The 15,026-nt window shown below is 53.1% G+C and overlaps 2 protein-coding genes and 1 pseudogene across 3 annotated transcripts; 2 read left to right on the top strand and 1 right to left on the bottom strand.

The window, feature by feature from the left end:
- The first annotated feature begins 2,250 nt into the window (after positions 1-2,250).
- NT5C (5', 3'-nucleotidase, cytosolic) lies at positions 2,251-3,794 on the top strand. The gene is given in 6 exon segments (XM_087826351.1): positions 2,251-2,469; positions 2,765-2,865; positions 2,938-2,998; positions 3,198-3,312; positions 3,435-3,566; positions 3,569-3,794. Coding segments are annotated over 6 exon segments (693 nt in total). The 5' UTR covers positions 2,251-2,265; the 3' UTR covers positions 3,649-3,794.
- Positions 3,572-14,916, bottom strand: ARMC7 (armadillo repeat containing 7). 2 transcript variants are annotated; one of them, XM_087826347.1, is made up of 3 exons: positions 14,551-14,916; positions 14,316-14,459; positions 3,572-5,367 (listed from the first exon to the last, which is right to left on the bottom strand). In XM_087826347.1, the coding sequence occupies exons 1-3, from the start codon at positions 14,639-14,641 to the stop codon at positions 5,006-5,008; spliced, it is 597 nt and encodes a 198-aa protein (XP_087682473.1). In that variant the 5' UTR covers positions 14,642-14,916; the 3' UTR covers positions 3,572-5,005. The 2 variants fall into 2 exon arrangements, with proteins under 2 accessions (XP_087682473.1, XP_087682474.1); XM_087826348.1 differs by having other exon boundaries at positions 5,147-5,367; positions 14,380-14,459.
- LOC148091308 (large ribosomal subunit protein uL15 pseudogene) lies at positions 6,728-8,136 on the top strand (annotated as a pseudogene).
- Positions 14,917-15,026: the final 110 nt, after the last annotated feature.

Raw genomic sequence — 15,026 nt, 5'->3', positions numbered from 1 at the left:
CCTGCTGCTCAGTGATTGCAGGGTCAGACTGGTGAGGCCCAGAGACAAGTGGGCTTCTCTAAAGAAAGTTCTCTAGAGCGGCAGGTTTAGATTCATAGCATGAGTTCAAAATGCCAAAAGGATCATGAACTCTCATATCTGTGGTAATAAAATTCAGGAATAAGACGAATTGGTAACCAAAATAATTATCAGCCAATATATTTTAGATTCTTCTACCACCTACCCTTTGTGCTGGGTGGTAAGATTTAAAGTTGTAAGTCCTCTCACACCTGCAAGGTAATTCTCAGTGGTGGGTGCTCAAAGAAGAGAAGAGTGCTCCAGAGGAAGGGAGGGGTTCACATAATTAGAAGGGGGTGGGTGGGAGGATGGGGGGAATGAGTCCCCTTGAGTGATACGGAGACAGCTGGGTTTAGGGAGAAAGTTCCAGGTTAACGTGCTGTATTGTGTCTCAATTGGGCATTATTAAGTCCAGCTGTGCTACTGACCCAGCTGTATTCTATTGGCTTGTTATTTGGGGCTCAATTTCCTAACTTAAAAAGTGACACCTTTTGGCCCAGCCGGGCATGGCTCAGCCACTGAGCATTGACCTAGGACCCAGGAGATCGAGGTCCGATTCCTGGTCAGGGCACATGCCCGGGTTGTGGGCTCCATCCTCAGTGGGGGGGCATGCAGGAGGCAGCCAATCAATGACTCTCACCATCGATGTTTCTCTCCCTCTCCCTTCCTCTCTGAAATCAAGATTTTTTTTTTTAAAGTGTCCCTTTTGAACTAGGTCATCTCTGAACCCCTCCCATGATGGAGATGACCAGGACAGTGTGTAACCACAGGCTCATCTGAACTATTGGGCATCTCTTCAGGAAGGATGGGGGTGTTTACAGGTTGTTGGGGTGTTACATTTCTCTCACAGTGGAAAGCACACCAGCCCGAGGTAGAGTTTCACTTATGACTTTGGAGGTAGGGAACCAGCACCCTTCTCAGTAATGGTGGGGCTCCTGGAAAAGAGATGTCCCTGATTTGTATCACAACTTGTGACTTGGGATTTTTTAATTCTATATAGAGAAAAATGCCTAATCAAAATTAAGGTGTTCTGGAGGGGGTGGTTACAGCAGAAAATAAAACAACTGGTAAAAAAACAAGGTGTTCTGAGGGAAAGACTAGCAAAACGGCAGGCAATTATGCTCTATCAAAATTACATAGAGCCCCGCCGGTGTGGCTCAGTGGTTGAGCATCAACCTATGATCCAGAAGATGGCAGTTTGATTCCGGGTTTGGGCACATGCTTTGGTTGCAGGCTCCACCCCTAGCAGGGGGCGTGCGAGAGGCACTGATGTTTCTGTCTCTTTCTGTCCATTCCTCTCTCTGAAGTCAATAAAAAAATATTTTTAAAAAATTACAAATTCTATGTAAACATGTTTGCTTTAATTTTCCAGTTAGAAAGCTTAGGGTCTAGACAGTGAACCTGAATGATCTTAAAATGATGACTAGAATTGACAGCGTCTGCAATACATTCTACCTCTTGAGCGTTTTTGTAGGTCGCCTTAGAAGGAAACGCCGGCTCCCCTTTGTGATGCTTCTGGGGCTTTGGTCTAGAAGTACTGAGGCGCGCAGATGGGAAACTATACTTGGGCGTGGGCAGGAAATGGAGTGAAATCTACAAAAGGGGCCGTTAACAAAATTTAGCAACTTTCAGCACTGTCTAGAGCGGGGTGTAACTGTCGGTTCTAGAGGCGAGGTGTCGGTCCCACCGAAGGGGCTGCCCCGTTACCTGAGCTTGATGGAAATCCTGGTCCCGGCGGGATCTGGCGTGTTAAGGCTCCCATGTCTCAAACCAGCAGGCTTGGGCATCCGTTTCTTAGGAGCTTGGCTCGCTCGGACCGGTCGTCTGCCGCAGCTTCAAGGACTCCGGTTGCCGGGAGCCCCGCGATCCCCGCCTTGGGCTAGTGCGCCCCCCCCCGCCGGAGGCTCGGGTTCCCGGAGAGGCGCGGGAGCCGCGCGGCTGTGGTCTCGGCTCCTCGTGGGAAGATGCTTCTCGGCATTTCCGACCGTCCCCGTGCGGCCCCTAGTAACGCCCGCGGCAGCCGACGGCCAGAAAGGTGACCCCTAGGCCGCGTCCGGCTCCGCGCCCCGCACCCCGCGCCCATGCAAATGCGCCCGGCGCGGCCCCGCCCACGCACGGCTCCGGCTCCGGAAGCGGCGCCCGCGCGCCCCGCTCGCCCGCCCGGCCCGGCCGGCTCGCCCTCGCTGTCGCGGTCCCGGCGCTCGGGCGATGGCGGCGGCGATGGCGGCGGCGGCACGGCGCGCGCGGCCCGTGCGAGTGCTGGTGGACATGGACGGCGTGCTGGCCGACTTCGAGGCCGGCCTCCTGCGGGCCTACCGCCGCCGCTTCCCCGGGGAGCCGCACGTGCCGCTGGACCAGCGCCGCGGCTTCTTCGCTCGCGAGCAGTACGGAGCCCTGCGGCCCGACCTGGCGGTAGGCAGTGGGGCGCGGGCGGGCGGGCGCGGGGCCGCCCCGGGAGCGGGCAGCCCGCCCCCACAGGACCCCTCCGAGTGGGGAGCCCTCCTCAGGGGCAGGATGGTCTCTGCTCTATTTCCCGAGGCATCCCCTTGCTGTTTCAAATTAGCAAAACTAACTTTAACTTCGGAAGACACGGTTCACGCGAGCGTAAGAAAAGCCTCCCCTCCCCCACCGCTCGCCTCGCTGGGAGATCCTCGCCGGGCTGCATCTGCCGAGGCAGAACCCGGGATGGGAACACTGTATCTTTCAGGACAAAGTCGCCAGTGTGTATGAAGCCCCAGGCTTTTTCCTAGACCTGGAGCCCATCCCCGGAGCCTTGGAAGCCATGCAGGCGATGAACGCCATGCAGGAGTGAGGAAGGGAGGGCGGGGTGGTGGGGAGCAGGGCTGGCACCGCCCGGGCTGACCTGCCCCTTCCCCGCAGCACGGAGGTCTTCATCTGCACCAGCCCTCTGATGAAGTACGACCACTGTGTGGGCGAGAAGGTGAGGCTGCCCAGCACCTGCTAGACAGACCCGGCTTCCTGAGTCCTGGCTCCAAACTAAACCGGCAGGAGGAGGAAGTGCGGGTGGGGAGGGGGGAGCTGCCTGTCACCTGCCGCCCACCCCACTCACACTACTTCTCACTGGCCCTGAACTCAGGGGCCCATAAGACCTTACTGACAGACCTGTGTCCCCTACACAGTTCCGCTGGGTGGACAAGCACCTGGGGCCCCAGTTTGTGGAGCGCATTATCCTGACAAGGGACAAGACGGTGGTCTTGGGGGACCTGCTCATTGATGACAAGGACACCATTCTAGGTTGGATCTGTTTTCCTTGGGAACCTCCAGGCATCTGGCCTGCTGGGACTTGGGGGGAGGGAGCAAAAATAACCAGGGTAGAGACTGCATGCTTGCTGCCTTTCTCCCATACCCTGTCCCAGGCCAAGAGGAGATCCCAAGCTGGGAACACATCTTGTTCACCTGCTGCCACAACCAGCACCTGGCCCTGCCTCCGACAAGGAGACGGCTGCTCTCCTGGAGTGACAACTGGAGGGAGATCATAGACAGCAAACGGGGAGCCACTGGGACGAAGGCTGTGGACAGTCGCTGAAGGAAGGGAAGGCAGGCCAGCAAGGACCCAGCAGAGCTGAGTGACAAGGCGGCGGCGCAGTGGTGACCCCAGTACTGGGGAGCAGGGAGACACAGTAACCTCTACTTTCACAGGCCAGCCACCTGGCACCTCCAGAGATGGCTGGCATGGGAAATCAGTCAGGAACCTTTTAATAAAACACTTTGGCGCACTGCTCCTTTCAGGCCCTTTATTTGTGGAGTTGGAATGGAGGCTGAAGAGGAGGCCTTCCCGTTCCTCCATCTCCAGAGGCCCCAGGACCTGCCCAACCTCCACTCCCACCCAGGTGCCGTTTCTCTTGCAGCTGCCTTTCCTTGGTCCCGTACCCTGGACGTAAGAGGTCAACCTTAGGGGACAACAGAGGACCAGTACTCCCCACTGCTCCGGAGTCTTCCATGGGTGTCCCACACCCCTTGCCCTGTGCTGACCAACACACTGTGGACTGCAAGCCACACGCTTTATGTCGATATCTAGCCCTCTGTCTCCCTGCGCACCTCTACTTGCATCCCCGAAGACCTCCTGAGCTTGAAATGTACTTCCAGGGGCAAGGACTCCCCTTCGTTTAACCCTGGTGGCAGAGGAGGGCCAGGGCCATGGGGTGTGGGGAGAAGACGCAGCTCCAAGGGTTTGTGCCTGTGTTCTGATGTCATCACCCTCATGGCCTTGGTCCTAATGCCCTTTGGCCACAGTAACAGTCACTGGGCTGCATCACTCAAGAGCAGGGACCACTTCATCTTTGAAGCCCTCACACTGTGCCTGGCAGACAGGCCTGTGGATAAATGGTTAATCTTGGGCCATAGAGTTCTCTAGGCCAGCACCCACCATGCCCAGCACCAGCCTGGAGAGCTTGTGGGCAGGTACCCAGCTTCCCAGAGCCTCGAGACAGTTTTAGCATTGAGACTCATTCCTATTCCTCAAAATTAATCCAGACATGTCTGTGGAGGGGCCGTGCCTACTTCCTCAAGCTCGAGCAGTGTTCCTGAGCCCCAGGCCTGGCTGCGGTCAGGGCTGCCTTCTGCAAAAGCCTCTGGGTCTAGGGACCAGGGTGCTTCTTACATGAGAGAGTGAGCCTGGCAGTGGGCGGATGAGGCAGGACCTTCACCTTCCCTTGGTTGAGTGCCAGCCCATGAAAACGCCACTGCCTTTCACTTCCTTCGCCACGTGTCTCAAAGTCTGTCTTCCTCAACCCATCTCCTAATGCCATTCATCACAGTGTAAATACCTGTCAGGCTGAGAAAACTCACCTTTAAAATGGCTGAAAAGGCGCCATGTGGGGAGAAAGTACTCAGTGGGAGCTCTACGGCTCCTGCTTCCTGAGCCCCCACCAGGATTTCAGTCTTGTCTCTGGCAGTAAGAGTACCATGGCCTTGATGTGTCCGTGGGTCAGGGCTGCTGTGGGGCCTTGGTCCTTGGCAGTGGGATACCCAGGGCAGAGTGAGCCGGCCGGCGGCGGGCTTCGGCCACTTGGCTTGGGGAACAGAAGTCTTCCAGGAAGATCTGGGCCAGGTTCCGGAGCCTCGTGTTGGCCGAGAGAGAGAAGCGCAGCATGCACTGGACCACAGGCATGGCGGTCAGCTCAGGGTGGGAGCTGGAGCCGGGCGAGCTCAGGTACATGATTGCGGTGACAGCGGACAGCACAGTCTCCTCGTTGGGACTGGACAGGCAGTTGATGATGAGCGGGATGCCCCCTGTCTGCAGGATGTGCTCCTTGTTGGCCCTGTCTGAGCACAGGTTGCAGAGGCCTCCTGGGGGAAAGCAAGATAAGTCTGGATGTTCAGCCCTGGGCCTCCTCCCTTCTCCCTTTACTGCTTCTCTCTGCCCACTGAGTCCCAGGGAAGGGCCCAGGCCTGTGGGAAGGTGGCCGAGGGACAAGGGATCCAAAGTCCATTCTGGTCTCCAGCCCTCCCTTTCAGGGTTCCAGAAAGGCCTGCCTGCCTGCCACATCCTAGCCCTCTGGAAGTGGGCACCTCCCCCTTGGTCCAGCCAGTCTAGTGGTTGACATACTTTCTTTTTTTTTTAAAGTAACAAAAACAAAACCCACAATCTATCTTTGATGGTTTCACCGGTATATACATATGTCAAGACTTACCAAATTTACCTGTAAATATGCAGTTTATTATATGTCAGTTGCAACTCAATAAAGCTAAAAATACTGGAAATCAAAATATAAACCATCTTAACCCTCCCACCCAGACATTTAACATTTGCTTTTCATGCCACGATTTTTACTTATTTTTTATTAATATATCTTTATTGATTTGAGAGAGAGGAAGGGAGATGGAGAGAGAAACATCAATGATGAGAGTCACTGATCGGCTGCCTCCTGCATGCGCCCAGCTGGGGATCAAGCCTGCAACCCGGGCATGTGCCCTGACTGGGAATCCAACCGCGATCTCCTGGATCCTAGGTCGATGCTCAACCGCTGAGCCACACCCGGCCTGGGACATCCCATGATTTTGATTTTTATTATTATTTTTTAAATATATCTTTATTGATTCCAGGGAGAGGGAGAGAGGGAGAGAGAGAAACATCAATGATGAGAGAGTCATTGATCGAGCCCACAACCCGGGCATGTGCCCTCACAGGGAATCGAACCCTGATCACCTGGATCCCAGGTCGACGCTCAACTGCTGAGCCACGCCCAGCCGGGCCATCCCATGATTTTTAAATATGTAAATATATAGTTCATAAAAATCTACTCTTAATGTTTTATACTCCAGCTTTTTCACTTAATGTGTTGTGACCATCTTTCTATGCCAATAAATCTACAATCATGGCATCATTTAGTGCTTATGCAGTGCACCATTTTACGGATACAGTACAATTTATTAAGAGGTTAGAGCATTTTAGTGTCATTTTCACAACACTGTTACTAGGATTCTGGGGGACAAAAAAAAAGGCCAGCTGTGGTGCTGGATCAAGCCATGGCTCAGGTAGTGTGGCCAGACCTCCCATTCTCGACCTCCCATTCTCTCACATCAGGTCTATGAGCACTGCCCCCTTGGTTTGGTGACCTCTCGGCCCAGGGGACAGATGCTCACTGCACAGCACTGGCTACTCAATGCAGGAAGCTGACTTCTGTGAGGGACTAAGCTTCCCGCCATCATGGCGCCCCACACTCAGGGTCCTGCTCCATGCAGAGGAAGGGCTTCCAGCTCTTTGCACAGCAGGGTAGGAACAGACCTGAGTGTCCAATCAGGAGTGAGTCACAGCCCACTCACTTCCCCTGCTTCCCTAAAACAAGCAGAGGGCTGCCCACAGGCTGTCTCAGCTAGGATGTCTTCCCCAGCAAGAGGGGACAGGTGCCTATGGGGCCCCTGGCAGGGACACTCCTCCTCCAGCGGCAAGAGTCTGCCCAGATTTGGCACTGATGCCCCTCCCCTAGCAGTACCTGGGTCAGTGAGAGTCCTGCTCTGTAAGAAAACGTTTTTAAAGGTTTTATCCATTTAGCCTTTAGGGACTTCCCATTGTGTTTCAAATGAAATCTAAATTCCCTTCCGTGGTCTTCACTGCCCTGCACCAACTGGCCGGGCCCTTCTCCCTCTCCTCACCACTCATGGCAGTCACCAACCTCAGCCCACCCTTGGGACCGTTTGGTCCCAGAGCTTCACAAGTGGCCACCCTGTTGCTGGTAACTGGCACTTCACTGCTTCCTCAGCAGTAAGGGTGCCCTGGAGCTCCCCACCACGGCCAGGGGACTCCCCTCCCCACCCCAGCTCATTTTGTTCAGATGCTTAGAAACTGCCTTTGTTGACCGGCTTCCTGCGCACTGCCTGCCGAGCCCCCAGGAGGTGCGCGTCAGAGATCGAGACCTCAGCTTCCTCTTGCAGCCTGAGGAAGACTCAAACTCCAGGGCCACGTGGGCCACGGCCATGGCTGCATCAGAAGCACAGGAAGCCCCCAGAGGCCGAGGTGGCCTGCTTGGCCACAGGGCCAGCTCCGACAAATACCACCAGGTTACTCTGGGAAAGCTGGTGTGAGGCACAAGCCCTTAAAGAGGAATGAAAGCTTCTAACTGTCAACCCAGTAAATTGTGGACCTTGGTCAGGGAGCAGGCATGTAAATGCTGCCTGAAACAAGACTGGAGCTGCTCCCATTGCTGACACACTGCCATCAGCTACCAGAGTCGGGAGGGGAAGGCTCCACGGCAGCCTGTCACTGCGAAGGCCAAGTTCTCAGCAGAAGAGCTGAGGAAGAGACTAAGGGTGTTGGGGGCACCTGGGAGCTTGAAGCCACATGGAGGGAAGTTCATTTAGTGCTCACAGGTGCTTTTGTAAAAAAAAAAAAAAACCTCAGCTGTTTTACTGCCACCAGTCCTTGGTGCCAGAAGCAAGGGGCGCTCCAGGAGTATCTGTTGGAAGGGTTTTCAAGCAGTGAGCAGGGTGGGCTGGGGGTGGGAGGAAGGACTGAACTGCAGAGGGTTGGGGGGCTGCATGGGACAGCTCCCTGAGACCCTACCCACCTTGGACCCTGTAGTTCTGAGATCCGGGCTGTGGCCCACAGGATACATCTGAGGGAGGGAAGGGGCTGAGGGGTGTTCCTGGAGTCGCGAGGAGAAGGAGGCAGGCTCTGATGGAGAGGTCCCTCCCTGCGAGACACTCAGGGGCCTTCCCTGTCAATCCTCCCTCAGTGCCCCTTCACCCAGTGTAGCACCTGGCACAGCCTGGGCCTGTAGACAGCCTTCGGGCCTGCTGTCTGTCCCTATCACTGGGCACCATAAGGCAGGGCCCCACTCTCTGGTGTCCCTCTGTACCCAGGAACCTGCAGCTGCGGAAACTCCCTGGACATATGCTGGGAAACACAACTGAACCCCACAAAGTATTGTTATTACCACCATTTTAGTGGAAGAAGCCAAGGCTGTTGAGTAATTCACCCAAAGTCCCAGGAGATGGGGAGCCCTTTGCCACTCCCATGGGAAAGGGTGTCCCTCTAGAAGCTCCGAGGAAAACTAACCCTGCCGTGGGGCAGAGGCCAGGCTTGGTCAAGCACGGGGACAAGTGCCAATGCTGGGGGGCGGCACCGGCTTCGCAGACACATCTGCACCATCCTGCGCTGAGTGCGACCCAGCCTCCTACCCACCTCGCAGACGGAACTCGGCTGGGGGATGGGACTTACGGCTGCAGTAAGACTAACTCTCTCCTTAGTATCATCACACCGAGGCGTGTCTGGGCAGGACACTGCCACCAAGGCCAGGGGAAGATCAAATGGCAACGCTATCTGATCTACCAGCAATGAATTTTTGTCTCCTCCTTTGATTCTAATGTATAAAATAAGCTGTAAAACTGCGATTCTCTGGAGCATTTTCTCAATCCACTGAGATTTTGCTTCCCTGCAATTGTCAGTTTGGCTCAAACTCATAAAGTCTCTACAGGTTTGGATGTTTCTTACGCTGACCCATTGTTGAGTGAAAGAAACTGTGATTCCACTTACATGAAGTCCAAGAACAGGCCAAACTAATCCAAACTAATGGAGTTAGAGGTTAGGACAGGGGTTACTTGGGGTGGGAGACTAACTGGGAGAGGGCACGAGGGACCTTTCTATGTCGTGATTAAGGGACTGGCTACAGAGGTACATACACTGTACTTAAGGTGTGTGCATTCTGCTGTGTTAACCACGCTGCAATTTAAAAAAAGTTACCAAGCAAAAAGGAAAACAAGTTGGGACTGGCTGGTGAACGTTTTGGACAAACCAGACAGGACAGAAAAAGGGCCTTTCTGGGTGTAGGGAACCGTAGAAACCCCTGGGAGAGGCAGAGGGGAGCCCCCAAGAGCAGCCCAGGATGAGAAAGCTGGAAGCTCCGAGAGGGCAGGTAGGTGGCCTTGGGTAACACAGCAAGTCGGGCACTGCTGCTGGGAGGGCAGGAGGGTGTAAGGATGGTCCCAGGGACTAAATGAGGTCAAGCCGACAAGTGCTTAGCCAGCGCCTGGCGCCTGGGGGCTGGGTGAGCCCTTGGAGAGCAGGGCCCCAGACATTACCACATCTGAGGACCCGCCCGCAGCCCATCCCAAGTCAAAATCTTCATTTGGGATTATTAGTTCTTGGGTTTTACTTTATCATCTTGAAAATGGTTCTCTCTGAAATTTCAAATTTGAGGGACAGAACAGTCCCGTTAGGTAGAAGAAGGGAGTTGGGGGGACAAATATACATATGTGTATATGCTCACATCTGCTGGTTCTTTATGAGGGAAGGGCTGTGGAAGAGCCAGGAATGGAGGGAGACGTCTTTAAAAAGCCTGTATTAGCCATGGCCGGTGTGGCTCAGTGGATAGAGCGTCGGCCGGCACACAGAAGGGTCTCTGGTTTGATTCCCATCAAAGGGCACATGTACCTGGGCGGCAGGTTCGATCTCCGGCCCTGGCTGGGGCGTGTGCAGGAGGCAATCAACTGATGTGTCTCTCACTGTGTCTCTCCCCTCGATGTTCCCCTCGCTCTCTCCCCCTCTCCTCCCCCCCCCCCCCCCCCGTCCCTTCCACTCTCCAAAAATCAATGGAAAAACTATCCTTGGGTGAGAATTAACCAAAACTGAACACAAACACTGTAATATAGTTTTGACTTAAGGTTACCCCACTGAAACACTGAGAGCAAAAGGGAAATGAATAAACATCCATCCCCGAGGGGCCGGCTAACCTTCGGTCCCCCATGCCACGGAGCGCCGGGTGCTTTACAAAGGACCAGGCAGCTCCCACGGACTGACACGGCAGGGGTGTCAAGATATGTTGCTAAGTAAAAAATAAAAACAAATTTATACAATCTGTATATGGAAAAAAAAGATGTTGCTAAGTTAAAAGTAAATAAATAATATAGACATTATATTACTACATGTGTAGAACATGCAAAAATGTATTCAGCCCGGCCGGGCGTGGCTCAGCAGTTGAGCATCAGCCTAGGATCCAGGAGATCGGGGCTTGATCCCGGTCGGGGACATGCAGGAGGCAGCCCATCAATGACTCTCTCATCACTGATGTTTCTATCTCTCTCTCTCCCTCTCCCTTCCTCTCTCTGAAATCAATAAAGATATTTTAAAAAAACCAAGTATTCATATAGACAAATACATGTTTGTAAACCCTGAAAATATCTCTGGGAGGCTACACAAGAAACTAGTGACACTGGAGAGCCACAGAGAAGGCTGCAGAGGGAGTTACCTTTCACCACCTTTTAAATTTTGTACCATGTGAATAAATTATACATTCACATAAATAACAAACACACACACTCCCGCGCACACACACCCTGCTTGTGCCTAGACCTAAGAGGATGGGAAATTGGTCTCTGCAAGTCAGGAAGGGATGGTGGCGGCTGCCCTGGCACCGGTGAGGACAGCCTGGGGCCACTTCTGAGCTAGTGAGGAAGGGAGCAGGGGTGAGAACCTGGACACCACCTTCCTGTCAGGGGAAACCTGCCACAGGTGGATGGCTGAGGAATTTCCTCTTAAGCAGAAAGATGTATGACTGCAGGAGCCTCACTGGTAAGTGAGGGAAGGATGGAGCATGAGGACGGAGCTGGGGCTCGTGGTGGGCCAATCCAGTTAGAATTCCAGTACTGCCTCTGAGGATTCAGGTGACCTGAGCAAGCAGCTCAATTTCTCTAAGCCTCAGCTTCTTCAATGGTAAAATGGGCAGAGAGAATTAAATAATGTGATCAAGGCCCCTCCCTGGCACACAGTAGGTGTGGACCAAGAACACACCTGTCTATAGCCCTAGAGGCTGGCACAGGGCCACCCCTGCAAACCACACATACAGGGAGCGTTTAACAATGACAAAACGAATGTCCATGTAACCAGCACTGAGGACAAGACCTAGAACACTGTCGCCAGTCCATAAGCCTCGGTGTGTCCCTTCCTGATCCAATTCCCTCCCTCAGAGGTAAACCTTCTTGGTTTGTAATAATTTCATAACAAATTTTTACTAAGCAGAACCTTTTATATTTTTAATTTAAAAATAATTTTTAGGCCCTGGCAGGATAGCTCAGTTGGTTAGAGCATCATCCCAACAGGCCAAGGTTGCACGTTCGATCTCCGGTCAGGGCACATACAAGAGGCAACCAATGAATGCATAAATAAGTGGAACAATAAATCGATGTTCCTCTCTTTCTCTCTCTCTGTATCTTCCTCTCTTTCTCTAAAAATCAATCAATAAATTTAAAATTTTATACAGACACATCCCTAAACACTATAGTTCATGTCTGCCTGTTTTGGGACTTTATAGAAATGGAATCACACTGTATGTGTAATATTGTGTCTAGCATCATTTGCTTACTATTACATTTATAACATTATTGCATGTAGTTAAACTGTTCTTTTACCTTGCTAAACAGTATCAATATCCCGCAATGCTGGTATCCATTCTACTGTTTACTGTTCCTAACTGCTGGGTTACGAGGTGTGCCTACCTTCAATTTTACTACAGACTGTTTTCCAAAGAGGCCCCTGAGTACCTAACAGCCTTTTTCTGAGCACCATCACCATCTCGTGGCAGCTACATGTATTGCAGGAAACAGAGCACAGGAAAGGGATTTCAACCTGAATTCCGGGAGGCAACCTACTTGAACCCAGTTTTAGTAAAAAGACTGCCAAGTATTCTGTGATAGCCTAGGATTCAACCAGTTTTCACAGAAGTAGAGGATTCTCTTCTGGTTCCTTTGTCTCCATACAGCATCAAGGAGAGAGCAGGTGTGCACAACCAGCAAATGGTGCTTTGGGCAAACATTTCCAAATTAATGTCAAAGGCAGCCAGAGTTTTTACTTGGGGCACGAACTTGGAATACTCATTCTGCTGCATGGGCCTCTTTCCTGGATCCTCACTCCCAGAGGTGAACCCCACCGCTGGTATATATACTCCTAAATCCAAGGAAAGGCCACAGGCAGGTGTGTGTGGGGGGAGGGAGGCGGAGGGAATGGAGCTTCGATGTCCATACACATGTGTGAGACCTGTGGTGGTGAGAAGAGGAGGGGCAACTCCCACTTGAACTCTAGCCACAATACCACAAACATTAGGGGCAGACCTGGATGGTCTTTCAACACTTTAAATCACACTTACCTATGATGTATTCAGGGGTGGGGGGAGTGTTATTTAATTCTATCAAAGCTTTTGATCTAATATCTAGGTTACAGGAAATTAAAGGGGATAGAGGAACAAACTAAATAACACCATGAAGAGAGAGAGAAATTGAGATCTAAGGAACATAAGAACCAGATTAAATGCATGGATCCTGGCGTACACAAACCAACTAAAAAAAATGTCCTTTTGGCCCCAGTTAGGGCACATACAAGAAGCAACCAAAAAAGTCTTTTTGGGAATTATGAGAAAAATTTGCATAATTGGGTATCAGGTGGCAATGGAATTTTTTTTTTCTTCTTTTTTTTTTAAAGATGGCATGTGGGGTGGACGAGGGCATGTTTTTTTATTTATTGATTTTAGAGAGAGGAAGGGAGAGGGTGAGAGAGGTAGAAACACCAATGATGGGATCCAGTCCACAACCTGGGCATGTGCCCTAACCGGAAATTGAACGGTGACCTCCTAGTTCATGGGTCAACACTCAACCACTGAGCAACACCGGCTTACTGGAATTATTATTAAAGATTTCTTCCCCTACATAGATAAGAGTCTTCCACTATAGAGAAATGTTATTTTTAAAAGATGCATGCTGAAAAGAATTTTTGTTTGCCTTCATAATAAATTCCACACTCTTTCCCACGGACTAGCTCTAAGCCGGTGTAAACTCTGGTGCTGCCACCTCTCTAACCTCACTTTGTGCCACCCTCTGCTTCACTCGCCACAGTCCTGACACATCAGCCTTCCCCTCACTCCTCCTGCTGTAGGGTCTCCCGCCCCCATGTGCTCTGCCTAGAACGCTGGCCCATGAGGGCCAAAGCAGACGCAGCCCCATCTCCTATTGCTCCATCTAATTATCCTGCTTATTTCCTTCAATCCTCAGCTTCTTGGTTTGCTCACCATCTGTCTCCCCTACCAGAATGAAAGTTCCCTGAGAGCCAAGACCTTTCTGACTTGTTCGCCATCTCTCCGGCACTCAGAACAGTACCTTGCTCACACAGTTCATGCCCAATAAATACCTGTCCAGCGGATATTTCAGTAGATCTTAGGCCATAACTACAGGAACCGTAAGCCAATTCCAAGTCACCTCTACTTCTCTTGATACTAAAACATTAAAGAGGTTTAAAAGAGCACGCTAAACTTTTCCCCTCCAAGTGGCTTCAATCCATCGCCTCATTTACTTACTTTTTAAAATATGTTTTTATTTATTTATTTGTAATTTTTTTTTTTTTTTACTGATTTCAAAGAAAGGAAGGGAGAGGGAGAGAGAGAAACATCAATGCTGAAGTCACTGATCGGCTGCCTCCTGCACGCCCCCTACTGGGGATCGAGCGCACAACCTGGGCACCTGCCCTGACCCGGAATCGAACCCTCACCTCCTGGATCCCAGGTCGACGCTCCACCGCTGAGCCACCCCGGCAGGGCCACCCCCCTCAGTTATGATCTCACTTCCAAGCAGGAGGGAAGGCAGGCGTGCAGAGGGAGTCCTGGGCTTGCGTTCGAGACCTGACTGAAGGTAGCTGTGACCCCGACAAGGTGCGAGCCGCGAGGTGCGCCGCGCGCTGAGGGGCTGCCGGGGCTCCTCTCCCGGCGGCCCGCTCGGCCTCGCCCGTCCCCTCGCGGCCCGGCCGGTCCCGGCCTTACCAATAGCGAACTCCACCAGCGTCTCATTCTCTTCCGACAGCGAGTCGAGGAATAAGTCCAGCACCTGGAGCTGCCGCAGGTACTGGTAGTTGCTGGGGTCGTAGGCGAAGTTGGCGAGGTTGGCGAGGACCTGCTCCTTGGCGTCTGCAGCGGAAAAGGCGCACTGAAGCCAGGTCCCGGCGACGGTCGCGGGCGGCCCCGGCCCGGCCCCCGAGCCCCACCCCGTCGCCCTCACCTCGGCTCTCCGTCTCCTGGAATTCCGTCACCAGCGCCTGCAGGTATCCCAGCCGACCGACGTGCGGGTCCACCTTAGGCTTCTGGGCCATGGTCGGGGTGGCGCAGGGTCCCCGGGGGGACAGGCCGGGAAGGCGGGCGAGAGCCTCCCCGCGCCTCGCCGGGCAAGGGCGGACCAGGGCGGGATGTCGGCTCCTTTCCGGGCTCCAGGTCCTGCAGTAATTTTGCAGCTGGAATTGCGATGGGATGTGGTATCAGGACATCGTCAGGGTTGCGCGTGAAAATCTAAACTGGGGCGGCGGGAGGCACGGGAGCGACTGCGCGCCGGAGAAGCGGGTGGCATCCCCCGGCCCTCAGCGGCTCCGGAGGATTTTCGGCTCGATTCCGGACTTCCGGCGGAAGCCGCGCTTAGCTCCGCCCCGGAGGGCGGGTCAGGGGTGGGCCTGGGCGGGGCCGAGCAGGAATCTGGGCGGGGCC

This window comes from Miniopterus natalensis, chromosome 17 (genome assembly GCF_054644295.1).
Source record: "Miniopterus natalensis isolate mMinNat1 chromosome 17, mMinNat1.hap1, whole genome shotgun sequence".
Classification (NCBI taxonomy): domain Eukaryota; kingdom Metazoa; phylum Chordata; class Mammalia; order Chiroptera; family Miniopteridae; genus Miniopterus; species Miniopterus natalensis.
This window is presented reverse-complemented; position numbering and strand designations above follow the sequence as displayed.